Consider the following 27,429-nt stretch of genomic DNA (forward strand, 5'->3'; position numbering starts at 1 on the left):
ACTACACTTTGTAGTCTGAGTTCTTAATTCATATCAACCCATCTTTAAACTCAATAATATTCTTTCATCCCATCTTTCAAATTTTTCTACAAAACTACCTAAATACGAGATGTATTAAAAATGAAAATTATCTTTAGCATGGATAAATTACACTAGATTAACTAAGAGTTCTTTTGGTCTTATAGACTGGTGGTCTCATAGACATTATTAAAAATCATGGAAGAAAGTGAGCTAAAGAGAGATAAAGAGAACTGAGCTAAAGAGAGATAAAGAGGTGGTCCATGGGCCTTGGGAAATATGAAGTGGCCCCAAATGAACGCTCAAGAAAGTGAGCTAAAAGACAAATAGAAGTGTCGGTGGGCCTCGCGAAATATGAAGCGGCCCCCCCAAATGAACCGCGGAATTCTCTTGGCAAGGAATCAATCCACGGAATGCAATTTGAAATTAACTCAGCAACGGGATAACGGGCAATTACCAGTCAAGGCTTTCATGTAATTCCCATGCAAAAATATTTATTGCTTCCGCTATGCTATCAAACGCTAATTCAGACTTCAGAACTTCCCCATAAATGCAGAGCAAAACGCAATCAACAAGGGTATAAGGAGGATAGATTTCATTGCATACGTTCATCACGATGGAGTCTCACACAGATAGTCATCACAGCAAAAACAGAGCTTCCATATTTGGATGGATTACACCAAGAAAGGCATGTAATTCGTAATCCTATATCGTAACTGATTGTCAAGTTTTAAGAGGACGACATTTGCTTCATCTGTTAAACTCGGAAGCATAATTTTTAGTTTTTGTCTAAGTTATCTGAGGATCAAATTAAATCCCGGACGCATCCAGCAGGAACAGTGATTGGGTTTTTGTATTTTCAGCTTTCTCAACAATTGGACGCTGCCCTTGTGGGCAAACCTAATAATATTATAGTTTATTTTGTGATGAAACTTTTCAATGATTGCTCTATGTGAATTTTATTTTATCTAAATTTGGTTCTTTCCAATGATTTGAAAAGAGTCTTTTTATTTTATTTATTATTAGTTTTGTTCTGGACGTGGTAAATTGTTTTCTTTGTGGAGATTCTTGCCATCTATCAAGGGCTAAATTCATTTATGAGTTTTATCAACAACTTGCCAGTTAAATGAGGTTACAGTACCTACCATGTTTTATGATTTTTTAAGTAGAGTTGCTATTGAATGGCTTTTGCATTGTGAAGATTGAAGATTTTCTCTGTTTAATGTTCCCCAAGTAAATCTCTGTGTTGAACAGGACCATGCATTCTTGAGAAGCATTTTGGGACTGTCAATATTGAGTACAATGTTTGATTATAGGGGAACATCATAGTATGCCCTTTGCCTAACTATGCATTGGGATATGTTCTATTGACTCGTGGCAGCATAATTCTTGATTGAGTCATTTATGAGCCCTAAGTATTATGTTGTATTCTTGGTCAGTTTCATTGGATTCTCATAATAATATTATCTACTGCTGCTTGTATATTCTCATATTGTAAACTGTGTTCTTATTGAGACTTTTGGAGGTTGCACGATCAAAGTGACTTATTATTATCAGTCATTTACATCATATATACTATTATATTCTTTTCTTGTACACACCATTTCATTTACAGATTTTTTATTACTTCAGCATGCTTGACTAATGTTCTCAGTCATCCTCGGCTGTTTAGTCATCTCCTGCCTCCAGCGCTCTTGGTTGTGAGTGCTTCCTATTTACTTTTTGATCAAGACCTCGGAAGTCCTTCACAAGAACCCAATAAAATATATTTATGCTAAGGGCTGAGCAGATGAGTCATTTAAAGGATTTTGAAAACCCTTCACACAAAGAGATTGTAGCTGAATAGCTTTGTTCCCTTTGATTTTTGATCATGCTAGTTTTTCCTTATGAGATAATTCTAACCATGGCCAAAGTCATTTGGGCTTCGTGTTCCACGAAGACTATTCAGAGGCAATTGAAATCATCAAATTGTTTCAAGCACAGTTGAAATTGTCAAGTTTGGGGTTTTTCCAATGGTGTGGTCCTTGGAAATTGAATCATCTCTAACCCAGTGCACTTGAATCCCAATGTTCTGAATCTAATTTTGCATTTCTGCCTTTATCAATTTTTTCTCAATTAGCTTAATAACATTTCTTAAGTCCTGTCTCATGATCTGAGAAGTTCGGAAACTCAGCTCAATCAGTTGACCTGTATGAGTTCCAAGGTTAAATCTGGATCAGTCATTTATACTATCAAAATCATCTAGTACCAGCATTGATGGAGGTGTCACCAGAATTAAATACCTTTATTACTCGAAAATTTACATATAAACATGTCTTTTGAGGATTGTAACTTGAAGCTCTAAAATGAAGCTTAAATTGACAACATGAAAATTAGTTGCGGTTTTGGATATGCTGTCATTTAATGACCTGTTGGATATATTTGAGTCAATTTGTTTTAGTCGTACAATTAAGTTTGAAAAAAGCAATTGGTGTTTTTTGCTCAGGTTCAAGAATCTACATCAGCTTATGCTGATGATAACAGAAGTGAGCAGTCCCTTATTGGAAGGGGGGAATCGGACGAACCATATTCTTTTTCAGCAGTTATTTTACCGTAAGATTACTTCATATTTTTACTTTCGGTATTTCTCTTTTTCATTTGGTGAATTTTGGATGAGATTATGGGCTGTACTTATTGCAATGTGGATAAGATTGAAGCACATTCTACAACGGGCTGATTGTTAGACAGAAACCCATTTGACTTGGTCCAAACATAGATCTACCAATATCTATAAAATTGCAATCTCATCATATGTTTGTTTGACTTTTTAAATATATTATGTATCAACAATCTGGATTTAAACTTCAATATCCTTCAATCTAATAATGGGACGGGGAACATGTTTAAGAATTTTAGTATTATAGAGATGGTAGAAGTTGTTGGGAATATTGAATTTTAAACAAGCTTGAAATAATTGACAGATTATGTTTATCTTGGAATAATCACAAAATTAGATTAACTAGACATTACTGACTTATTCATAAAAATCTCATATTGGAATGGCCCGAGTCAAAGATACTAAGGAGGATATGCTATTTTTTGTTTTGTATTTTTGATTATACATAGTTTTTTGGTGTTTTACTTTGGCAACTGGAAATAAATAGTAAAAAAGAAATGCTGGATTAAGTAATCAAACACCAGGCTGGAAATAAAGGCTGCGCAACAATTCTGATTTAATTTTTTAATTACTGAATCTGAGAATACCAAACCCTAACCAAGTAGAGCAAATTCTATATTACTAAATTCTATATTACTAAAACCCTCAGTAAAGATATAAACACTAAATGAAATATACCTTTCAGGGTTTCTTACAATTCTAAAAAACTCATTTTTTTCCATAATGCTGCTTTTATTTTTGCCAAAATGTATTTTTATTTTATTTCCTTTAGAAATATTCCTTTCATATAAATAACAAAATTATTTAAATTCCAATAAGAGATATACATAGATAACATATGATTGTAGGATCTATTTTAATTTATATAATATCCAAATAAATTAAGAACTTGCTGCCCCTTTTTAATGTTGAGGTGGGATAATATTAAATGTAGTGGACTGCTGCAGAAACACAGTAATTTTCTTGTCTCTGAAACCCTCCACATCAAATGCTGTGTCCAGTTTTCTAATACTGAAGGTTTAGCTAAACCTGGCAGGTGGTTTGTAGAGTCTTGTTCTCTCTGTCTGACTCACTTTATTTGCCTTGAACTCTATACCTATCTGTCTCTCTATCACTCTTCTACTATCTCCTCTATCTACCTCTCTTTATCTAACTCTTTTCTTTCTCCCTTAATATCTAGACCTTTCTCTACCTCTCTGTCTCACCCTCAAATCCTTTGCAAGGGGTGCTTCTCTCAACCTCGTTTTGGTATTTCCACCAAATCCCCATCAAATTCTAAGTCTAAACAAGTAAGAAGTCAATGATGAATGACGATCATAAAAATCTACATAATACACATCTCTTGTTGCAAATCTTTGCATTTATGTTGTTACAAAAGTATTATTTCTGCTATATCATCCAGAACTACGTTAGGTGCCTTCATAGGAAGGATTCTTGCTCCACTAAGTGGTTGAGACATAGACTTATAGTTTTTGTTTCAATATTTGTGTGGAACATTTGATGTTGTGGATTTCACATTCCTGACATCTCTTGATTTTTCTACAGGCAGACCTCAGAAATTGGTCAGCCCCTCCCAATTGCAAATTGCAGCCCACCAGTTATCACAGATAGTTCCAGAATTCAGAATGGCAATGCTGGAAGTGATCGCAGCCTGTGATAATAAATTTCCAGCCTCACAAATAATTAATGTAGCATCCTCTAGATCAGACGCAGCCTTGCAAAATTGGTCACCAATTCCCTTCTAGACCAAACAATAAATTCTCCACAGTAGCAAATAGATCAATGGATTACCCACAGCAAAATGTGGACCTCCAAACTCAAATAACTGTCCTCCAAGAAACAGTAATACACTAATGGAAGACACTAAAATATTTCTCAGAACTAATGATTCCAAAATTCACACTCTCACCCAAAATTCAGGATAATAATAAAATAACACAAATGATATCTCTCAGCCACAAATATATACAGTAAGGAGATCCAACCAATGACCAAATCACTTTACCTCAGTAGTGATTTCAGCTTAACTTTCAAGAAGGGAATTCACAATACCTCAGCTATAAATTACCCAACACTTCTCAGCATCAAAACCCTTATACTTTAGCAAGGGCATAGAAAATTAGAACTCGGAAAAAACCACAAAGGCAACAAAAGCAAATACATATCTAAGCATGCTTTTCTCAACAAATGGGCTTGTATTTATAACCTCCAGATGCTCTTTTGTTGCCAAAATGTATCTTCACTCAAGAAGCTTCATCACACAACATTAATTAGAAGCTTCCATTAAATTCTTCCACTTGACTTGGCTTAACTAATTAATAAATGACTTTTTCTGATGATAACTCTCAACTTAAGTGAAATTATGAAGTTAAATAATAACTTTATAATAAGCCATTTAATAAATTAATAATAATTTGGCCACTAAAAATATAATAACTCCCTAAATACCCATTAAATAAATATGCCATTTGAAATAGAAGTTATACCTATTATTTCTCCATGTGACCAAATGCACTTTCCAAAAAAAAGAAGGTTCCATCTCAATCAACACCCAACTTACCACAAATAGTAAGCACACAAAACTAAGCCCAAATGAAGTCCAATCTGAGCCAAATGAAGACCAACTTGTATCTTACTGAATTGTGGAAAAGACAAGATCCTCCCAAGCCAAGCTATTGCCTCAGAAGATCCTCTATCCAAAATAATTAGCTTACGAGGATCACAAAATAGGCTAATCCCTCAAACTCCAATGCTGGCAAAAATGGGGACATTATAGAATGTACCCAAAATAAACAAAATTAACTATAAAAGATTTTGTAGATGTTTCATTTATTTTAAATTTTCTTAACCAATAATTGATGGGTAAGGTATTACTAATTTAAATGAAAGGTGTTTTTTAAAAGCATTTTTGACAATAATGGACATTGGATTTTCGCTAAATACAAGGTATTCCACCTAGGTTATTTACTAGTGAAGTTGGGCATTAACCGGGTAGTGCCCAATACATACCTTTATTCGAGCACATCTCTAGGTGATGCCTATCCTAGAATTAATATAGATTTGTCTTGGGTACAAGGTTGAGGGAGCTAGAAGGGGGAGAGAGGGTGCGGGGATTAGAGAAGAGCCTCATAATGTATAGTTTATGCCGATAGAAGAATGATGTAACTTATTTGATTAGTAATAAGTTTGATTACTTCTCAATTCCAATTTGGTTATATTTTCTACAATTTGGTTGGAAACCAACTTAAAAATATTTTATGGCTACAAAATTTTACCATAAAACATTGCATTTTTTATGGGATTGTATTTGAATACCTTTGATTAAATCTATTAGTATGAAAATTTCTTTGCAGGTTTTTGTTTCCAGCCTTAGGGGGCTTGCTATATGGTTATGATATTGGTGCGACATCTGGTGCAGAGGTTTCAATAGAGGTTGTAACCTCTTAATGTCTTCACTACCTAACTGTATTATATGTTTTGTGTTTGTAGTTCTTCCATCTCTATTGAAAAATAAACTTTTGTTCAATGGAAGATGCCTTTACATTTATTTTCATTTTATTATGTACTAGATTTATCTAGAAGGGATACAATTTTTTGGGGGCACTTACCTACATCAGTGGAAAGTGGATATAGTAAATATTTTTAGAACATATGCTTTCTTGTGGATTGCATCATCTCTATCTAGCTATTTTCTTCCATCGTTGAACTTATATGGATGCATATTTAGGGGGTCATCCATTATCTTTGGTTGGAAACAAATTGATTTTATTGCATATTATTTCATGTACAATAATGTTATTTTATAATTCATGGTATAATTTCATTATTATTCATTGTGATCTATCAAATAGTTAATGTATTTGCAATTAATTGGTAGTTGATGAAGTTTTCCTTCCAAGAGTTTGAATCTTGGTAATAATAATTGTCTATAAAACTTGTTCTGATTGAAAAATCATTCCATATTGCAAACTAGTGGTTCTATTTTTGTGAATAGCATTGGATGCATCTAGAGATTCCTTTCACATGTCTATCCCTCTGTGAATGATATAACTAGTCAATTTCTTCTTTGGATTCTATTTATACATGTCTCCATAGAAGTGGATTAGATGATATTAGCCTTGTAGGGGTTAAGTTTTGAGGTCATACATCACCTAAAGTGCCATCACATTGTTCTACGTGGTCAGCCACTTATCTAGGTGGTATCAATGTGACATCCTATGTAATACTTTATTGAAACTTCTCGCTTTGCAGTTTATTTGTTGCACTTCTTCATACTGGTAACATAGGTTCCTATCATAGTTCCTAGTTGCATTTGAGTGAGTTGAGGACCAAACATAACCTAATACTAGTAATAACTTTTTATTGTCTTGATTTGACACATTACCTCAATTTGCATTAGACTTCCAATTTGCTCAAATAGCTTGCATACTTCTAATATTTTCCCTTGAAGTGTTGATGAAATCCTATAACAACATAACATTGAGACAAATCAACATTTTCCTTCAAGACAATGTTAAAATACATTCTTTTCTATGTAGTGTCCCCAAACAGATACAAGAGGAAAATGGATAAATGGTAGATAAGAAATTCCAGTTTTAACCAATTTGCATGTAGATGTGATAGCTATTTCAAGATGAAATGGAGTAGATTACCCATAACTTTAAGATATGGTGCCCATTGGACTGCTAACAATGATTTCGTGTTTGGATTTGTGGATCATTGATTTGTTATGACTTCAGTATGAAGGGATTAAGTGCTCTTGAGAATAGCCTCTAGTCTGATGTTAAATTTGACACTTTAAAACGACAGGTTTGAGAATCAAGATTACTGTCTCCTTGGTTGTTGTCTTGATACCACTGATGAATGTTGGGTACAAGCATATAGTAATATCCAGGTAAGGAATGTTGCTATGAATGATTCCTCGTAACTTTGGTAGAAACTGCATGATATAGTTATACCTGTTGGAATATGATACCCAAGAAATCCGATGTAACATGTTCCAAATGCTCAACCTGATAAACAATGATCACTTGAATGATTGATTACTTGGGTATGCAATGTACATACACTCAAATGAATCCTTTATTTCACAAGAATGATCACCAGCATCAAAGATCTAAGCTATTGTTGGTACCTGTATGATCTATTAAATAGTTCATTAGCCAGTCATCTCTAAGTATATACTTAACTGCTCCCAGTAATTTGACATTTAACTTACCAATCTAGGCTAGCAAACAATGCATCATTGTTTCATTTAAACTACTATCTAATTACTGAGTTAGAGAGTACAAAAAAGTAACTATTCATTAACCTTCAAAACTATCATTAATCTAACTGAATAACATGTAGCCCTATAACTTCTTCACCATCTTAATAACAAGTAGAATTGAAACGCTAGATGCATTAACTGAAAATGGATTAAACACCTATAGCAGTAATTCCACCAATATTGTTCAAAGCTGCAAGAACACACTTGCATAACTTAAACAGTGAGCTTCAAAAATTCTAACGAAAGACTAATCAAATTACTATGCTACAATGCATAAAGAAAAAAAGAGGATATAAACCTCAAGTGGGCCCCCTTGAGGTAACTTTGATTACGCTCAACAAAAGAAAATAAGTTGATTAGCACTTAGTCTATTCATGGATTTGTCTTGACACAACACACTTGCTTAGAATCAACTATAGCAACAATATATTACTAGAACAACATTATTACATTCATGTGAAGGTTGCAACATATAGAGCTCACAAAGTTTGATTGTTTCAACCACACATGCGTACACTAGCCCTTGATCTAGGAGAAGATTTTCTATCAATAAAGACAACACACTTATAATAAAGAGTTCTTCTATAATTGCACTTTTTTGATCAGTTAAGAGTTTATTAACTAATTCTACGGTTGTGATTTAGAAGTTACAAGTTCTTATCTTCCACTAACAGAATATAGAATAAGTCTTCAAGTTCTTCTTGGAGACACAGGGGATGAAGATATTATGAGATTAGAAGACTATTTCAACACTTGACCAGTAATTGGCTGTACAAAGTTACACAATTTGTGGCTATAGGAACCGTGACAATCCACTCCATCACATGGTGTATTTCTATCACATTTTAATCTATAAATTGCTATATAACCATAATTTAAATTATATATTGATGCATTAGCATCCTAGGGAAGTCAACAATCCTATATACAAGGGCTTTGAGCTTGGATTTGTGGAGTTATGGGTAGCGTGGTTGGGGGTGTGTGCGAGACATATTGGGCAACCTTGTCCTAAGTGCGCGTGAAGATTGGAGTTATTGTCTTGGAGTTAGAACTGTTTTGGTGATTGCTGAAGGCATGTTCCTGATTTACTGGCAGACTTTAGAGATTGTATTTGCAAGCTTTGATCCGAGGGGCTTGCCCTAAGTATTTAGTCATTTCATGTATTTAATGATTGCCAAGCTAACTTGTGGCTTGAGGGTGTATTTAATTAATGTAACTTGCGGGGCTGACTTGTGGCTTGAGTTTGTATTTAATTAATGTAATTTGCTAGGCCAACTTGTGGCTTGGTTTAGTATAAGTAAGGGAGTCTTATGAAGTCTAGAGTCATTATTCAGCATGGAGAAGATGGAGTAGCTGAGATGAGCAAAGTTTGAGCGGAGCTAATAGCTAAGTGTCGGCTTGGGAAACAAGAAGGTTGCTTGGTGGCTTGCTAGCACAAGTTTAGATCCTTCTTGGGGTTTTCCACCAAATTGTGAATTTGGGCTAGCTAGTGTTTGGATCTTGCAAGGTCTTGTAGAACTTTATTGTAATTGCTGATGTATTTGGCCGCAACCCAGAAGGCCTTACAGTCGGGCATGTTGAGTGAAAATTTTATGAATCTATTTTGAAATTGGTGTTATTTTGGATCTAAATCCCTATGTTATTGTTTAAATTTCGCTGTGTGGTTAATTGCTGGGGGCTAGAATATCTCCTTTGGGGATTCTTGTGCCTTGCACTGCATCATATGTGTGTGTGTGTGTGTATTTATGTAAGCTAATGTAACATGAAAGTCTTCTTAAAACATTTGAAAACACTAGGATTTGAGAACATATCCACAGTGATCAACAAAGTCTAAGATAGGACCTTAAAATTATACAAACAATACCAAAAGTCCCACTCATCAATATCGTCAATTGTGAAATGAATGAATGTGTAGTGGGATTTTACTGTCTCGAAGCAACGACCCCTATCAACATTTTTGAAATGCAACATACCTATAACTAGAGTGTAGAAATCTCCACTCTAGTAGCACTAGAATTGATGCAGGAGCATCCAGAGGTATAAGGGCAATCCTGTGTCACCCAAAAAAATGTACTTAGACTTAGTTTTTGTTTCATGTGTTTTCATTTTTGGACACCCATTTGGGTCAAATAAAGGTTCCAACTCTCACAGTTCCACTATCAGTGTGCTAGAAAACCCCGAAAAAATAGGAGCATGTAATTGGGCCATCATTTTGGTAAACTAGAAGGTGTGAATTAGCCAGATGAATGTAATTGTGATTTAGAGCATTCCAGAAAAAGAATTAGGTCAAAAAGCCCCACGGTTTGAAAGTTATTGCAGTTTTTCTGATTTTGGAGACCTCCTAAGAATGCTTCAAAGTCAGGCTAGGGGCATTAAATGACCTCGAAAAGGGCCGAAAAATGGGGGACAAGCGAAGCTGGTCCATAGGGCTATAGAGCGCTTCGAGAGCTTTCCGGAAATGTAAACGGTTCGTCAATCGGAGCTACGGTTCAAAAGTTATGCTTCCCGGAAGTTCGGTTATCGTTTCTGAATTCTTCTAGATTTGCGCCGACTTCTAACGCAGCTTCTGGAGCCTTCTATTTGGTCGGTGGATGCCTACTAGCACCTTCTAGAATGTATTCCTAGTCCTTAACCCTCCGAGGTGTATTTAAGGAGATTCTTGGCATTGTAAAAGGCAGTTCGGAGTGGAGTTTGAGAGGAGGTTCTGAAAGGAGAAATTATCTCCACATTTATGCTGTTGTAAGCCCTTAGGGCATGTTTTGAAGTTTATTTTCTCTGTACTGAATGTACTAGCTTATTTTTCAGTTAAAACAATTTCCCTTTTCTGTTGTGTCCATTCTGTTCTTGGGTTGTGTCCCCATCAAGTGGTATCAGAGCGGGTTTTCCTGAGTGTGTAGACAGAGCACCGATTGTGAGGCAGTTTGCACCAGGACTGTGTGGTTGTGGGTTCGAGTTAGAAGATGCCTCCACGAAGAGAGCGTGGCGGAATGGCCAGAGCTATTAATCCTGAGGAGGTTAGAGCCCTCCAAAGGCAGGTACAGGCATTGCAAGAGGAGCAAATGTTGCCGTAGGTGACGATAGTGAGGATGACAATGAAGAAGAAGAAATGGGACCAGAAGGGGAATTTGACGGGGAAGTTCTGAATCATGCAGGGGAAAGGCTTTTTAGGGCCATTACTAAGTTTGGGAAAAGACCCACAATTGAAGTGGGTGTATTTTCAGGAAATCTGAAACCAGATGAGTTGATCGATTGGATCAATGAACTGGAAGAATACTTTGAGTATGAGGATATCAGGGACCCAGATAGGGTTAAGTTTGCAAAGGCCATGCCAAAATCTGGTGGCAAGAGGTTCAATTGGAAAGAAACAGAAGAGGAAAGGAGAAGATCACAAGATGGGATCGCATGGTGGACAAATTGAAGAAGCAGTTCATTCCTGTGGACTACGAGCTTGATTTGTTTAAGAAGATGCACGGGTTAAAGCAAGCAGGAAGATCAGTCCAAGAATATACAGAGGAATTTTACCGACTCTTGATTAGAGCGGGGCATGCAGAAGCAAATAAGGAGAAGGTTGCTCGTTATATCAGTGGGTTGCGACCTAGCATCCAGGAGGAATTAAGTTTGGTAAGAATGACCAGTGTTGAAGAGGCATACGAGTTTGCCCTACGAGTTGAAGACAAGTTGAATAAAAGGTTTGAAGGAAGACAAAGAGGGCGCGGTCAAGGAGGAAGGGGAAGCGGTAGATCATCTGGAGGCTGCAATGAAACCCAAAAGAAAAATGAAGATGTGGGTACTAGCAGGAACCAGAGGAATGAGGGTTTCAACCTCTCCCATGATCAAGACTTTGAAAATCAGAGAGGAAGAGGTAGAGGACATGGACAAGGAAGAGGTGGCTTCCGTGGTACCTGTTTCGATTGCAATGAAGAAGGTCATCGTGCCTTTGAATGCCCTCAACGACAAGGAAGGACAGATAGGAGAGCTAAGGGCCAAGCTAGGGTTGCTCATGTGGATGAGGATGCACAATCATCACACTCAGACGATGCAGAAAGAGGAGAGACCTTGGTAAATGAAAGAGTCCTACTAAGTGGTGAGATTGAACCAGGACAACGAAGGAGTTTGTTCCGTACTAGATGCAAGTGTGAGGATAAATGTTGTGACGTGATCATCGATGGTGGTAGCACTGATAACTTGGTATCAGAAGAGATAGTCTCTAAGCTGAAGCTCAAGAGGGAGAAACATCCCCAGCCCTATCGGATTGCTTGGGTAAAAGATGATCATAAGGTCTTGGTAAGTGAACAATGTTTAGTGAAATTCAAAATTGGGAGTTACCATGATGAAGTTCTTTGTGATGTTATTCTGATGGATGTTTGCCATCTATTGTTGGGTAGACCATGGCAGTTTGATAGACATGCAGTACATGATGGGCATGCAAACACATACTCTCTGACAAAAGATGGAGTTCGCCACAAATTGAAGCCCATGAAAAAGGAAGGCGAAAAAGTATGTAGCAGTGCTAGGATTTGTCTTGTTGATGAAAGGAAGTTTTTAGATGGCATGAAACATCAGCATATGTGCTATGCTTTGATTCCTAGGAAAGATAAAGAAGGTAGTAGTGAAATACCACTTGAAGTTTCAGATTTACTAGGGGAGTTTGGAGATATTATCTCTGATAATGTTTCAGATGGATTGCCACCAGTAAGGCAAATCAATCATCAGATAGATCTGATTCCAGGAGCTAGTTTGCCTAACAAGGCTGCTCACAGGATGACTCCTACTGAAACAGAGGAGCTAAATAGACAGGTTCAGGAGCTGTTGAGGAAGGGCTTGATTCGAGAGAGCCTGAGTCCATGTGCAGTACCTGCAGTACTTGCACCAAAGAAGGATGGAGAGTGGAGGATGTGTACAGATTCTTGAGCTATAAATAGGATAACCATCAAGTACCGGTTTCCTTTGCCAAGGATGGATGATCGTATGGATTGCTTGAGTGGAGCTCAGTACTTCACAAAGATAGATCTGAAGAGTGGCTATCATCAGATACGGATTCGAGAAGGAGATGAGTGGAAAACAGCCTTCAAGACCAAGGAGGGTCTTTATGAGTGGTTAGTCATGCCCTTTGGATTGACGAACGCCCCAAGCACCTTCATGCGGCTCATGAATGAGGTACTTAAGAAGTTCTTGGGAAAATTTGTTATTGTCTATTTGGATGATATTTTAATTTTCAGCAAGACTTTGGAAGAACATTTACTGCATATTCGTAGTGTCCTTGAAAGGCTAAGGGAAGAGAAACTGTTAATTAATCTGAAGAAGTGTATCTTTGCAAAAAGGGAGTTAGTCTATTTGGAGTTTGTTATATCACCCGAAGGTCTCAAAATGGATCCGGAGAAGGTAAAAGCCATCTTGGAATGGCCTACTCCAAGGTCTGCTACTGAGGTAAGATCATTTCATGGTCTGGTTAGTTTTTACAGGAAGTTTATTAAGAATTTCAGTGGCATATGTGCACCCCTAACTGATACAATAAGAGGGGATAGAAAAGAGTTCAAATGGACTGCAGCAGCTGCGAGAGGTTTTGAATTGCTGAAGAAGAAGGTAACAGAACAACCTGTGTTGGCACTTCCAGATTTTAGAAAGGTTTTCCAGGTGGATTGTGATGCCAGTGGCAGCGCTATTGGGGCTGTATTAAGCCAAGAAGGTAAGCCTATTGCATATTTTAGTGAAAAATTGAATGATGCAAAGAAGAAGTATTCTGTTTATGATCAAGAGTTCTATGCAATAGTTCAGGCCTTAAAGAAATGGAGGCATTATTTATTGCCAAAAGAATTTGTTTTGTATACTGATCATCAGGCATTACAGTAGCTAAATAGCCAAGGTAAATTGAATCAGAGGCATATGAAGTGGGTAGAATTCTTGCAGAGTTATACATTTGTGTTGAAGCATAGAAGTGGAAAATCTAACAAGGTTGCAGATGCACTAAGTAGGAGACAATTGTTGCTTACAATAATGCAGGTTGAAGTAGTTGGGTTTGATGAACTCAAGAATTTGTACCCCGAGGATCCTGATTTTGCTGAAGCATGGAAAGCTTGTAAAGAACCTGTTGCTGTAGATAGAACCAAGTGGTTAGACTATTTGATTCAGGATGGCATGTTGTTCAAAGGTAGTCAATTGTGCATTCCAAGGAGTTCCATGAGGGAAAATCTGATTAAGGAGAAACACAGTGGAGGGATGGTAGGACATTTTGGTCGAGATAAGACCATTGCCATTCTTAGAGAACATTATTTTTGGCCTCAAATTTCACAAGATGTGAAGAAGTTTGTACAGAGTTGCCAGGTTTGTCAAGTTGCCAAGGGGTTTAGTCACAATACTGGCCTATATCAGCCATTGCCTGTTCTATCAAGGCCATGGGAGGACATAAGTATGGATTTTGTTCTTGGATTGCCAAGGACACAAAGGGGTAATGACTCAGTATTCGTGGTGGTTGATAGGTTCTCCAAAATGGCACATTTCATTCCATGCCACAAAACTCATGATGCTGTCCATATTGCAGACTTGTTTTTCAAAGAGGTGGTAAAACTACATGGTCTTCCAAGGAGCATAGTTTCTGACAGAGATACTAAATTTGTGGGGTATTTCTGGAGGACATTGTGGAAAAAGTTGAGAACAGACTTGAAATTCAGTTCCACGCATCAACCACAAACTGACGGCCAAACAGAAGTCTGGGCAATTTGCTGAGATGTTTAGTTGGGGATAAGCCCAAGGGATGGGATTTGATTCTACCACAAGCAGAGTTTGCTTACAATAACTCTATAAATAGGAGTACTGGAAAATCACCATTCCAAATTGTATATGGGAATAGCCCAAGGACTGCACCAGAATTGAGGAAGATAGAGCAATGGGAGAGGACAAGTGCTGAAGCGGAAGAATTTGCTGAACATATCAAGTGTCGACATGAGGAGGTTCAGGCACACATTACCAAGATGAATCAAGAGTATAAAGCTAGGGCTGATCAAAGGAGAAGACATAAGGAATTCCAAGTAGGGGATCTAGTCATGGTGCACTTACGAAAAGAAAGATTTCCAGCCGGTACTTACAACAAGCTGAAAATGAAAAAATTTGGCCCCTGCATTTTGAAGAAACATGACTCAGGAAATGCATATGAGGTGGAGCTATCAGATAGTATTCACATTTCTCCCATTTTCAACATTGCAGATGTAACAGAGTATCATGATGATGGTGCAGATGAGGAGTTGGTGTTAGAGCCATGTCCAATTCCTGCTTCTAAGAAGGAGGAGATAGAAGACATTCTAGATCATCGTGTGGGTAGGAGTACCAGAAACAGGCAGTATGAAGAGTATTTGGGCAAATGGAAAGGACGACCGATCGAGGACTCAACTTGGATTTCAGCAGCTGATGTTTCCCATTTGGGATTTCCTCTACCATTCATAAAGTGACAGGGTCACTTTTCAATCTACCCTGGGTGTCTGATGCAGGAGCATCCAGAGGTATAAGGGAAATCCTGTGTCACCCAAAAAAAATGTACTTAGACTTAGTTTTTGTTTCATGTGTTTTCATTTTTGGACACCCATTTGGGTCAAATAAAGGTTCCAACTCTCACAGTTCCACTATCAGTGTGCTAGAAAATCCCGAAAAAATAGGAGCATGTAATTGGGCCATCATTTTGGTAAACTAGGTGTGAATTGGCCAGATGAATGTAATTGTGATTTAGAGCATTCCAGAAAAAGAATCAGGTCAAAAGGCCCCACGGTTTGAAAGTTATTGCAGTTTTTCGGATTTTGGAGACCTCTTAAGAATGCTTCAAAGTCAGGTTAGGGGCATTAAATGACTTCGAAAAGGGCCGAAAAATGGGGGACGAGCAAAGCTGGTCCATAGGGCTATAGAGTGCTTCGAGAGCTTTTCGGAAATGTAAACGGTTCGTCAATCAGAGCTACGGTTCAAAAGTTATGCCTCCCGGAAGTTCGGTTACCGTTTTTGGATTCTTCTAGATTTGCGCCGACTTCTAACGCAGCTTCTGGAGCCTTCTATTTGGTCTGTGGATGCCTATTAGCACCTTCTAGAATGTATTCCTAGTCCTTAACCCTTCGAGGTGTATTTAAGGAGATTCTTGGCATTGTAAAAGGCAGTTCGGAGTGGAGTTTGAGAGGAGGTTCTGAAAGAAGAAATTATCTCCACATTTATGCTATTGTAAGCCCTTAGGGCATGTTTTGAAGTTTATTTTCTCTGTACTGAATGTACTAGCTTATTTTTCAGTTAAAACAATTTCCCTTTTCTGTTGTGTCCATTCTGTTCTTGGGTTGTGTCCCCATCAAGAATTTCATAAACTTGATAAGGACCCATCCATAAATTGTCAATCTTATTGTGATCGCCTTCCCATTCATGGGTCTTATCCTAGCATAGAACTAAGTCATAAATCTGAAAGTTCTTGATGTTGGCTAGTCTATCAAACAACCCCACTCCTTGAGGTTTTGTAGAAATTTGGAATGCTTGATCTCTTTTCTCTTCCAAGGTCAGTAGTTGAGAAATTTGTGTCTGTACTCTATCTTTTCCCTCTCGATACTCTAGCACAAATTGTAGAGTTTAGATTCTCAAGTGGACGAGATATACTGGATCTTGTCCATCCACCAAATGATAATGAAACATTCTCAAAAAAGAGTTCTTAATTTTGGTTCTACTAGTCTAGAGGGAAACTCTTAGTTGTGTGCCAATCCTTGGGATTTTTGTCCAGTGACTTCTTCATTACACTTAGCGAGTTCTTATTCATTGTTTTCATCAATCCATTTCCCTATGGGTCATTGTTGGATGAGAACTTTAAACCAGTGTTACCTGGGGATGCATCTCCAATATATTTTCAGCCATCCCCGTCCTAGAACATCTCAGAGAAGTGGGGACACTTAGGAGACTTTGACTTCTAAAACAAATTAGACTTTGACCCTCAAAGTAACACAAATTTGGCATATGAATTCTGCTGTTTCTTATATTTTAAGGTTCTATTATGTGTAAGTACATGCTTTATACATGTTTTCATATAAATATTTTAAAGTTCTCTACATATTTTAATTTTCTCTATTGTTATATAGTCATCCCCATTTGCTGTCCACCTCTATCCCCAAAGTTGGCAAATTTTTTTGCCATCCTGGAAACTTGTCTTGCTGCCCCCTGCCGTCCCCGTCTCGGAAACTTGGGGGAATGTAGCTTTAAAGTTATTCCTATTCCTGTGGGTGGTTGTTGGATGAGAACTTTAAAGTTATTCAAATGCCCAGTTGGAGAGTTTCAAAGATGTAATTGTTGAGCCATTATCACACACCAAAGCTCGCGGGCCTCCAAATCTAGTAATGATGTGTTCTTCAAGGAATTCAATTACCACATTGGTTGTGTATTTTTTCAAATATTGAGCTTTTTCCTACCTGATGTATTGTCACTAGCGGTTAGGATTTCCATGTGCCGTATAGAAGGTGGCTTAATCTTACCAATAAAGTCTAGACCCTTGTGTGATTTTCACATGATTGCCCCATTGCAAATGAGGACCCCCTCTTTTTTTTAGCTAGTAGGAGTCTTTTTCTTAGGTAGTTTAGTTGGCAACATTTTCAAGTCTCCACGTTTGAGGGTGAGTTTGAGCAATTTTAGTTTGTTGAGAAGCAATTTTTGTCCGGGATTTGTGTGAGAGTTTTGGTGTCCTTTTGAGGTTTCTTAGCCTAAGTTGAAGTTGGAGGATAGAATTTTAGTCCGAGTGGGAAAGGGTTGCATGTTTGAGAACTAAGAAGGATTGTGAACAAACTAGGCTCTGTGGAAACTCTTGGTGCTCAGGATTTTCCGTCGGAGGGAGATTTTGACGTTAAGGATTTCCCCTTCCCAAAACCCCATGATACTCCCTTTGAAGAAAATGAGGTGCAAGTGCTTTGAGAGATCCTTATTATAGTGGCAAGCTAATTATTCCAATACTGAAATAGCGAGGAAAATTCCCAAGATTCTCCACCAAGGGGAAAGTCTTGACGCTTAGGATTTTCCCCTCCTCATCAACCTAGAAAGAGGTGTAGAATCAAGCTAAGGCATAGAAAATCAAAATAATTAGTAAAAGAATGGGCATAATGGGCGAAAAGAAAAATTTGGGAGTCTATGTGGCAAAAGTGGATTTTGGGGAAATTCATGACTTTAAGGATTGTCCCTTCGGGTGAAATTCTTGAGGCTCAGGATTTTCCACCACATCATATCTCCCATATTTCACCATCCTCTAAGGCATTTAAAGATCGATTTATGGGATGAGGGCAACATCATGAGCAAGAATAGAACAAGGAATCATCAAGGAATGTTGAAATGAGGTAAAATTTGAGAAAACCATGTTCACTAGAGATTTCGGATGCTAAAGATCTTCCCTCGAATTAAATTCTTGAGGCTTAGGATTTTCCACTATTTTTTCCCCCTTTTTTCTCACCAAAATGCATTTCAAGCAAGTGTTGGGGTAGAGGAGGTTAAGTTAGGATGGAATTGAGTGACAATGATGAAGTTTGAAAGGTTTTAAGACAAAGAAAGGCTACACCATATTCGGTGGAAATTCCTGATGCTAAGGATATTCCCTAGTGAAAATTCTTGATGCTAAGGATTTTCCCCAAGGGAAATTCCTGAAGCCAAGGATTTTCCACCAGCCAATTCTCACCCTCTATAATCACTAGAACTATCCACCATGAATTATTCTCTCAGCCCATGGATGGAATTTAAATTTATTCCATGCTCGTGCTTTTATTTTTGCAACTAAATTTTGAAATGCCTAGCTTACCATGATTTAAAAAGGGAAATCTGAAATACTTCAAGACAAATTAAATGGGCAGATTGGTGAGTTGTGAGAGGTGAATTTGAATGCTAAGTGAGATGAATTTTGTTAATTTTTAATCTGATTTTATTTTCAGATTTTTTTTTCTGTGCAAACTTAATACTTTCTCCTTTGATTTGCAAGGTGAATACAAAGAGGAGGGCTGGATTGAAATTCATTGTTGGAATATCATGGAAAATCATAATGTTGTTGGTGTACATACCCTCCATTGTCACATCAACAAAAATTGGGGCAAGGTGATGATCAAGGCTTCAAAACTTCAAGTGGATGCTACAAGAAGATGGCTCAAGCCTAGGGACTCAAGTGAGAAGGAAAGATCCATGTTCAAGCTATCGACCCGTAAATTCAGATTGAAATCAAGAGGAAATCGAGGAAAGCACAGAGGATCCAACTACATGAGGGCATATTAAGGGAGAATAAAGAAAGATCAAGTTTAGTGGTTCACAAAGATTCGAGTGGTTCAAGTTAGTTCTAGATTGAGAAAATCTCAAATATTGAGAGATACTTTTGTAATTTTAACAAACACCTACAAGCCAAGACTCCAAGAATTGGATAAGGATGATGAGGTGGCAATTGTTTGCCTCCTCCAATTAGAAAATTTCAGTTTCAAGCACAATCAATCAAATTGTGCCGAGTGCTCATTTTATTATTGGTTGGAAAAATTATTGTAGTTTTCTTATTGGCCCATGAATTGATGTCTTCATGTAATTGGTTGTAAGTTTGGAAACCCTAATTCGGGTTTGTGGGAAGAAATCTCAATCCTTGATCTTGAATTGATCTTGGCCCGTCTTTGTAATGGAACTACCATAGAAGGCCAAGGCCTTCTCATTTGTAATTCATTAGAAGATTAGTTAAAGAGGTGAGATTAGAGAGAGCTAGAGTAGAGTGGGATAGCTATGGGCAAGGCTTGATCTAATTGTTTTTCCTATTAGGTATAATTTAGAATTCTTCTACATTATATGAGTATGCATATCATAGAACCCACAGTTTATGGAATAAACTAGCAAGTATCTCGATCCATGGCTCGTTCAAAGCAAGAATTGTAACATCGAGCCAATAAAAAAAATAGTCAAAACAAAATACAACCGTAGGTAATTCAAATACTCTTATCCACTTAGGCCTAATTGTGCCATCCCTGATCACATTTGCTGGGTTGTTCATCAACACTTTCCATGGGAAGGCTGGAGCACGTCGGACTGCACTAATTGTGAGGCAAGGAGGCTTGGGAGCATTAATTTCTATCAGATTCTCTTTAACTACCACCATATTGGACATGTCATTATCCTTGACCAGCCTATTGATGATGCTACCCAATCTTGACTTGTTCTCATTGGCGTTGTGTAATAACCCGACTAGCACACACTGCTGTAAAGTTTTTGTTTTGAAATGTCTTGCAGTCTTGTGTTTTCTTTAGAATATATGAATGTTTTGGTGTATATCCAATGCTGGAATATGCAAGTAAATAACTCAACTAATAATGCCAAATATCAAATTCTAAATAATCTTGCAATTAATGGCTTGCAATTTTTTTGCTTCACAAATTGAAAATTGCAATTGAATATAAGGGGAACCTAAAATGTTTGATTAATTCAAATATGCAGCAGATTGAATGTATTCCACCTTGAGCTTTAAATGACATCAATCACAGCCTGTATAAGAAAGGCCCGCATCCTTCAGTAGTCACCAACAATGCCAACAATGGCTCCAATACTGCAGCACTTTAAATGCCAAAATAATGGCATTGAAGCCAGACTTCCGGTCAGTTTCTAAACTCTCAGATTTGTGATTGCAGCAGCTTGGGAAAGCACCAATAATGATGTTTGAAAGCTACAACTGCGTGGGAATAAATAGGACACAAATGCACAAATTTCCTTCACAAATTCAGCCAGCTAAAACCCTCTCCTTAGAAATAGTAACAATAGTTAGGAGGAATGACAAATCGTATACCTCAGCACAGTTTGCCAACCAATCTCAGAATTGAATCTACAATACTTAAGTTGTAGATCCAAAACCCTTATACTTCAGCAACAAAAGTGTCACAAACATAACAAAGAAAGATAAGATAATCAAATAATTGAATCATTTCCTCGTCAAATGTCCTCATATTTATAATCTCCGAATGACACTAGTTTCCCAAAAGAACTCCACTTAAGAAGCTTCCTCTATACAACATTAAAATATAATATAAGTGCCATTAATATAATTTATTAATTGCTTTTGGCTCCAAAAATGACCTTTTCCACCATAGCTTAATATTTTGACACGCAAAGCCACTATTTCTTGTTTCCAAGATACTTTTCGTCTTGGTTCCAACGAGCTATGATACTGAGGTGACCGATCAACAATACCAACAACAATAGCAACCTCAACATATTTAGATGAATAATAATAATAATTCACCCGTCTTGTGAAAACAATTGAAGAAGCATTAGAATTGAAATTTGACAACACCAAAGTGCTCTTGATGATGAAAGACGATGAATGAACCTGACAGTGTGACTTACTATAAATAGACACTCCCTCCAAGATTCTTGGAGTCCAAACTGGAAGTGTGAAATAAAAACTGAGAGCATCACCCAAATCCTCTAACTCAAATGAGTGCATCGAAACCAACAGTTTGACTTACTATAAATAGTAGGTCCCTCAAGTGGAGCTAAAACACAACATAGGTTGCTTAAGCCTATAATCCCACAACTGAGGCCCTCAAATCCCATTTTCAACCCCCAATGGTCGCGATGGTGAATTAACCAAGCCAATTGCAAGAACTTGTTAAAAATGGGGACATTACAATCCTCCCTCCCTAAAAGTGCTTGTCCTCAAGCAATCTTGGAGCAAAATGAACATCATAGTTCACTTGGATCCCAAAGGTACAATTGCGTACTATCCTTGTTATGTACAAGCAACTCCTGTAGCACCGACACCCAAATAACAGGCATCAACATCAGAAACATCTAAATACTGACCCTAGGCGTTGATGAAGGCAACCATAGATGGAAAAGTCGTCGAGTACTCGGCGAGTTTTTAAAACTCGCCGAGTTTCCTAGCTCGGCGAGTTTTTAACCAGTTAACTCGCCGATTTAAAAACTCGGCAATCTGGAAAAAACACGCCGAGTAATCGGCGAGTAGTTGGCAAAAACTCGGCGAGTTTTTCCTAAAAACTTGCGATTTACTGGTGAATTCGGCCTGTGACGGATTTAAGCGGCAATGAGTGTGTTTTTTCTCATTCTTTCTTGTATTTGCATTGTTTAGAACCTTGAGGAGTGAAGAGAAGAAGGTTTGGAGGCATTCTTGGCTGATTGCAAGTGATTCAAGGCGGATTTGAGTGGATTGTAGAGGATTCTAACCGATTTTAGAAGACAAATTTCTTTCCAGGTATGTTCATCTTATCATAGTTTGAAATTTTTTTATAGTTTTATAACAAATGTTCTTTTGTTTTTGTTGTTTTTTGTAAATGTTTTCAAATCATTTAAAATCATTTTGAATCATTTGAAACCCTAGCTTCTAAGGATATGGTTGAAGTTTTTTGTTTGCTAAGGATATGGTTCAAGTTTGAAGTTTGAATCATTTGAAACCCTAGCTTCTAAGTTCTAACTTTTTTTATTCATTTCTCTATATATTTATGTGTAGGGCAGCGGTCAACCATTAAAAAAATGACAAACCCACAAGAAGAGTGGCCACAAACACCATGCCCATCTGGATATATAGGCACTCGGCCTAAAAATGCAAGAGATAAGGCATGGCGGTATGTCTATGAAGCTCCAAATCCAAATGATATTGGGAAGGTGATATGCATTCCCTGTGAGAGAATTATTTCTGGAGGCATAAACCGCCTCAAATACCACCTTGCAGGCATAAAGAAACATGACTCAAATCCTTGTCTCAAGGTAACTGATGAAGAAAAAAGATTCATCCATGCCCTACTTGCAGCTGCTGAAGAGAAAAAATTGAATAGGGAGAGGGCAAAAATAGCTATGAGGGCAGCCATAGCTGAATCTGAAGGAGCTCCTTTTGATATGCAAGAGGAAGAAGAAGCACTTGAGAACATACCAGGATCTCTTCGTGGCCCACGGAGCCGCAAACAAAATTTCTCTTTTACCGGTTCCACTTCTTCTACATCTCCTACTTCTTCATCATCACCATCCAGATCCCCATCAGGGATAGGTGGTTATTTTGTGCCCAGGAACACACCTGGAGCACAACCATCATTAGAGGGCACTGCATGGTTTAAGGAGGTGCATGAGCAAACTGATATTGCAGCAGCTGATTTTTGGTTTTTCAACAATATCTCAATGAATGCTGCTGATAGTCCCTATTGGGTCAATATGGTAAATGCAATGACAATATCAGGCAAAGGGTACAAGCCGCCTAATCGCAAGGATATGAGTGGAAGGTTAGTATTTTACTATTTAGTAATTGTAAATAATTGAGATTCACTTTAGTTCATTGTTATATTTTAAATCTTAATTGTTATAACTTATTTCCTAATTTTTTACTAACACTTACACTTTATTTAATATTACACTTAAATTTTGTAGGTTGCTTGACAAAGCGGTTGGTAGGGCAAGCTTGTTGATAGAAGACCAAAAGAAAGAGTGGAAGAAGTATGGCTGCACCATTTTATCTGATGGGTGGACAGATGGAAGAAGTAGAACCATTATTAACTTCTTGATTGCTTGCAAAGATGATGTGGTGTTTTGGAAATCTGTCGATGCCTCCAACAAAGTGAAAAATGCAGCCACATTGGCTTTAATGTTGGAGAATGTTGTCATGGAGGTGGGAATAGAGAATGTGGTGCAAATAATCACAGATAATGCAGTAGCATATGTGGCAGCAGGTAGATTTAATTTTTTATATTTGAATCAATATGAATCATGAATGTAATGCTATGGTATTATTCAATTTAGATTTGATGCAATTTGTAAATACTAAATATGGAAAGTTTGTTACTGATTATTGATTTTTTGCTAATCTTTTAGGTAGAATCCTCCAAGAGAGGCATCCCACACTTTTTTGGTCACCTTGTGCAGCACATGTCCTTGACCTTCTCTTGGAGGACATAGGAAAACTTGATTGGGTGAGTCCAGTTGTGGAAGATGCTAGGCGAGTCACGAAATATATCTATAATCACCCATGGGTTCTCAGTTTGATGAGAAAAGCCACTAAAGGCAAAGATTTGATGAGACCTGCTATGACAAGGTTTGCAACGGTCTTCTTGACGTTGCAAAGTATTCTTGACCAGATATTGGCTTTGAAGCAAATGTTTGTGTGTGCTGATTGGGTTGCTTCACCTTACTCAAAGAAGCCCGAAGGAGAAGCTGTGGCACGAATAGTCTTTGATGATAGCTTTTTTGCAAAGGCTAAGGAGATTGTGGAGGTAACTTCATTATATTTTTAGTTTAGTCAAGTTTCATTTTCAATTCATAACTTACCATGTTATTAACTAATTTGTATTTTTCAAATTTCAAATGTAGATGTCTCTGCCCCTGGTTCTAGTCTTGCGCACATGTGATGGGCAGCAATCCTCAATGGGAGGTCTTTATGAGGCCATGGATAGGGCGAAAGAGGCTGTTAGAAGTTACTATCACGGGGACAGTCTCAGATTTGACCCCATTTGGGGAATAATTGATAGGAGGTGGAACAATATGCTCCACCAACCTATTCATGCAGCAGGCTACTTCCTCAATCCCAAATTCAGGTACTATGATAATTGATTATCCTTGAAGTTGGGATTTTAATAAGTCTTTATTTTACTTTACTTTTTAAGGTTGTGTAGTAAGACTTGATATCATTTTCTATTTGTTTTAGGGTTGATGATTCCTACTCAGATCCTAATGGAGAGGTCATGGAAGGTCTCTCTAAATGCATTGAGAGAATGATATCAAGTGAAGAGGAGAGAGACCTTATTGTGACCAAACAACAAATCTATGTGGAATCAAGGGGTCCTTTGTTCTCTTCTATGCTAGCAAAGAGAGCAAGATCTACTCAAGCACTAGGTAAAGCGTCAAACTTTAAAACTTTTGCTAATTGATAAGTTCTGCTTCTGATTTTGTTTTTTATTGCTTTATAACTTTTTAAATTTTGTTTTGCAGATGCTTGGTGGGCAAGTTGGGGTGGCAATACCCCCAATTTAAGGAAATTTGCTCTCAGAGTCCTATCCCAACCTTGTAGCTCATCCCATTGTGAGTGCAATTGGAGCTTATTTGAGTCCATCCATACAAAGAAAAGAAACAGAATGACTCAAAAACGGCTTAATGACCTTGTTTATGTGCACTATAATCTTAAGTTGTGCATAAAAAAGTCACAGCTCTTAGAACTACCTGGTCCGCTTGATCTAGATGAGATAGATCCTTATTCTGATTGGACAGCACAGGAGCCAAGTCCATTTTTTACACCAGATGAGATCACTGATTTGGAGAGGCAGGCCATGGAGGGGGAGGTTGACACTGATTTTCAGTTCACTATGGATGACATTGAGGATGAGGACGAGGATGATGATGATTCAGTCGAGGATCAGACATTACCATTAGGAGGAGATGCATCCTCTTCTAGGACACCGAGCCAGTCAGTAGGGACGTCGAGCGAGGGGGCACAACCACAGAGTTCACAGTCACGCAGCTCACGCCCTATCCCAGTGCGGGGCACTTCTTCTAGGACTAGACCCCCTCGCTTTCCTGCTAGTGGAAGTGGAAAGAGGAAGATGTGATTGGCATTGTCACATTGTATTGATGTATTTAGACTTTTAGTATTTACTTCTAGTTTGACAGATTGAAACTATTTAGTAATTTACTATTTTGCTTCCTACCATGAGCATTCTGCATGAGAATGCAATTTTGTACACATTATGCATTTATATATATCTAAACTTTGTTTCTTTCTTTTGTATTGTCTTTAATTAACTTATTAGATGCATCTTCTCATTAAATTTTGCAAAATAAATGTATTTTTAATTAAATTTCAGCGGTTTTTTAGGTTCCCGAGTTTTTCTCGAGATTTTTTTTTAAATCGCCGAGTTTTTCCCGATTAAACTTTTGGGGGGCTTGGCGAGTTTTCCAACTATGAAGGCAACAACTCATTGGAACTCAACCCAACTAAAATACCAATTCTGTTCACACCTGAGTTCCAATCAAACTGATACTCACACCCAGCTGAACTGTGGAGATGGTAACAACCACCAACTCTAACCTCTGCCAAACTGTCTTGGGCGTGTAGATACTGCAAGGGGTCTAACTTACAACTTTTAATCCCATCTGCAAAAGATGGTGCTAACCCATCCCATAATGGATGGTATGAAACTGGAGCCACCCTGCACTAATGTGAAACCAAGTCCTCTACCTATGGGTCAAAAGAAAAGTGATGAGCACTCCTCACAGTGTAATGGCTAAAGAAAATCCCACTCTCTATGAAGGGCTCATCATCATCAAATTGTGAATCAAAAGTTGGCTCCTATCTTTGTCTTCAAACTATTTGTCGGGCAGGATCTTGGGCAACCCTCTTGGCAAAACCCAACCACAAAATCCCTATTGGGAAGCATTGTAGCCAAGGTCTCTACAATCTTCCCCACCAATCGTTGTATAGCATGAGAGCCCCGAATGTGAGTACCCTTAGATACCCTGTATGAATCCTCTTGCAAATCTGAGCTCTCAAGCAAATACTCGATGAATGACTCAATACAATAGAAATTATATGTGGAAGCATCAACTTGCTCCCTCACAATCCATAGTTGATCCCTCTGAAAATGTGGCACTGCCAACTGTCCAATACTATCACCTGTATGAGATGAAATAGATTCGCTTCCCGCAAAAGGAAGCAAATCAACATGAGAGCTCAACTCCACTGATACTCTGGCCTCATTTGTACCTACTACACCCATATCTTGGACGGATATGTCTGCCACATTATTACATCCCTCATCCCCAACCATGGAAGCAAATTCACCACCAACCACAATATGTAACTGAAAAGGGTCTGGGGCTGTTGTCGATTGAACTTGCTTTAACTCCACAATAACCTCATCCAACTGTGATTGTGACTCTTGAAGAGCCAATTGAGTATATTGAAGAGAGTCCATAGTCACCTCAAGCTCCTGCGTGAGCTCAACCACCTCCTCTTCTTTACTTAACAATGTTTCATAACAGGTGCTACCCCACTCGAGAAGGTAATCCATGCCAACAACTAACTGAGAGTAACTATGCTTCAAGATCCTGACAGCCTCTCGAAGCGCATGAACCCCTACTAGGGAAAAACTACTATCACTGTGCTCATTTGACACAAGAGCACCCCAACCAGATGTAGCTAGCATTTGACGGATAGCATCATAATGCTCAAGAGCTGAAGAAATGTCACTATCACTCACCTTTAGCTAACAAGTCACATGATGCCTCTATAACCCCTGATTCCTATGCAAGCTTCTTGTCTCAGTAATTGCATTGCGATAGAAAATTGAATTAGAACTACCCACCACAAGATCGCTCCTACGTGTGTTATCCTCCTCGCGCAACTCTACATTTGAGATACAACTACTATGTACCTCATTCGAAGAAATGGAAGCCCTCACAATATCAGTCTCCTCTCATGTCTTTGCTTCCAGCTCAATAATAACATCCTCTAAACATTGATCCTGGGACTCGTCCAAACCTTCTCGGAGTCATCACC

General features: G+C 37.9%; 2 protein-coding genes across 3 annotated transcripts in view; both read left to right on the top strand.

The window, feature by feature from the left end:
- Positions 1-389: 389 nt before the first annotated feature.
- Positions 390-27,429, top strand: part of LOC149541530 (D-xylose-proton symporter-like 3, chloroplastic) — a 222,124-nt gene continuing 195,084 nt past the window's right edge. Inside the window, exons 1-3 of one of the 2 annotated variants that reach the window (XM_089796757.1) lie at positions 402-706; positions 2,504-2,610; positions 6,028-6,106. In XM_089796757.1, coding sequence (XP_089652883.1) covers positions 635-706; positions 2,504-2,610; positions 6,028-6,106 — 258 coding nt within the window. In that variant the 5' untranslated portion in view covers positions 402-634. Of the gene's footprint in view, positions 707-2,503; positions 2,611-6,027; positions 6,107-27,429 lie in introns of both variants that reach the window. The other variant, XM_089796756.1, reaches the window with a different exon arrangement.
- On the top strand, positions 21,916-25,652 carry LOC149541531 (uncharacterized). Its single transcript, XM_089796497.1, has 7 exons — positions 21,916-22,149; positions 22,405-23,131; positions 23,313-23,611; positions 23,754-24,151; positions 24,249-24,472; positions 24,583-24,770; positions 24,867-25,652. Exons 2-7 carry the CDS (start codon positions 22,428-22,430, stop codon positions 25,478-25,480), a joined length of 2,427 nt encoding a protein of 808 aa, XP_089652623.1. The 5' UTR covers positions 21,916-22,149; positions 22,405-22,427; the 3' UTR covers positions 25,481-25,652.

This window comes from Cupressus sempervirens, chromosome 8 (assembly GCF_028749045.1).
Source record: "Cupressus sempervirens isolate cs-2001-9-10 chromosome 8, ASM2874904v1, whole genome shotgun sequence".
Classification (NCBI taxonomy): domain Eukaryota; kingdom Viridiplantae; phylum Streptophyta; class Pinopsida; order Cupressales; family Cupressaceae; genus Cupressus; species Cupressus sempervirens.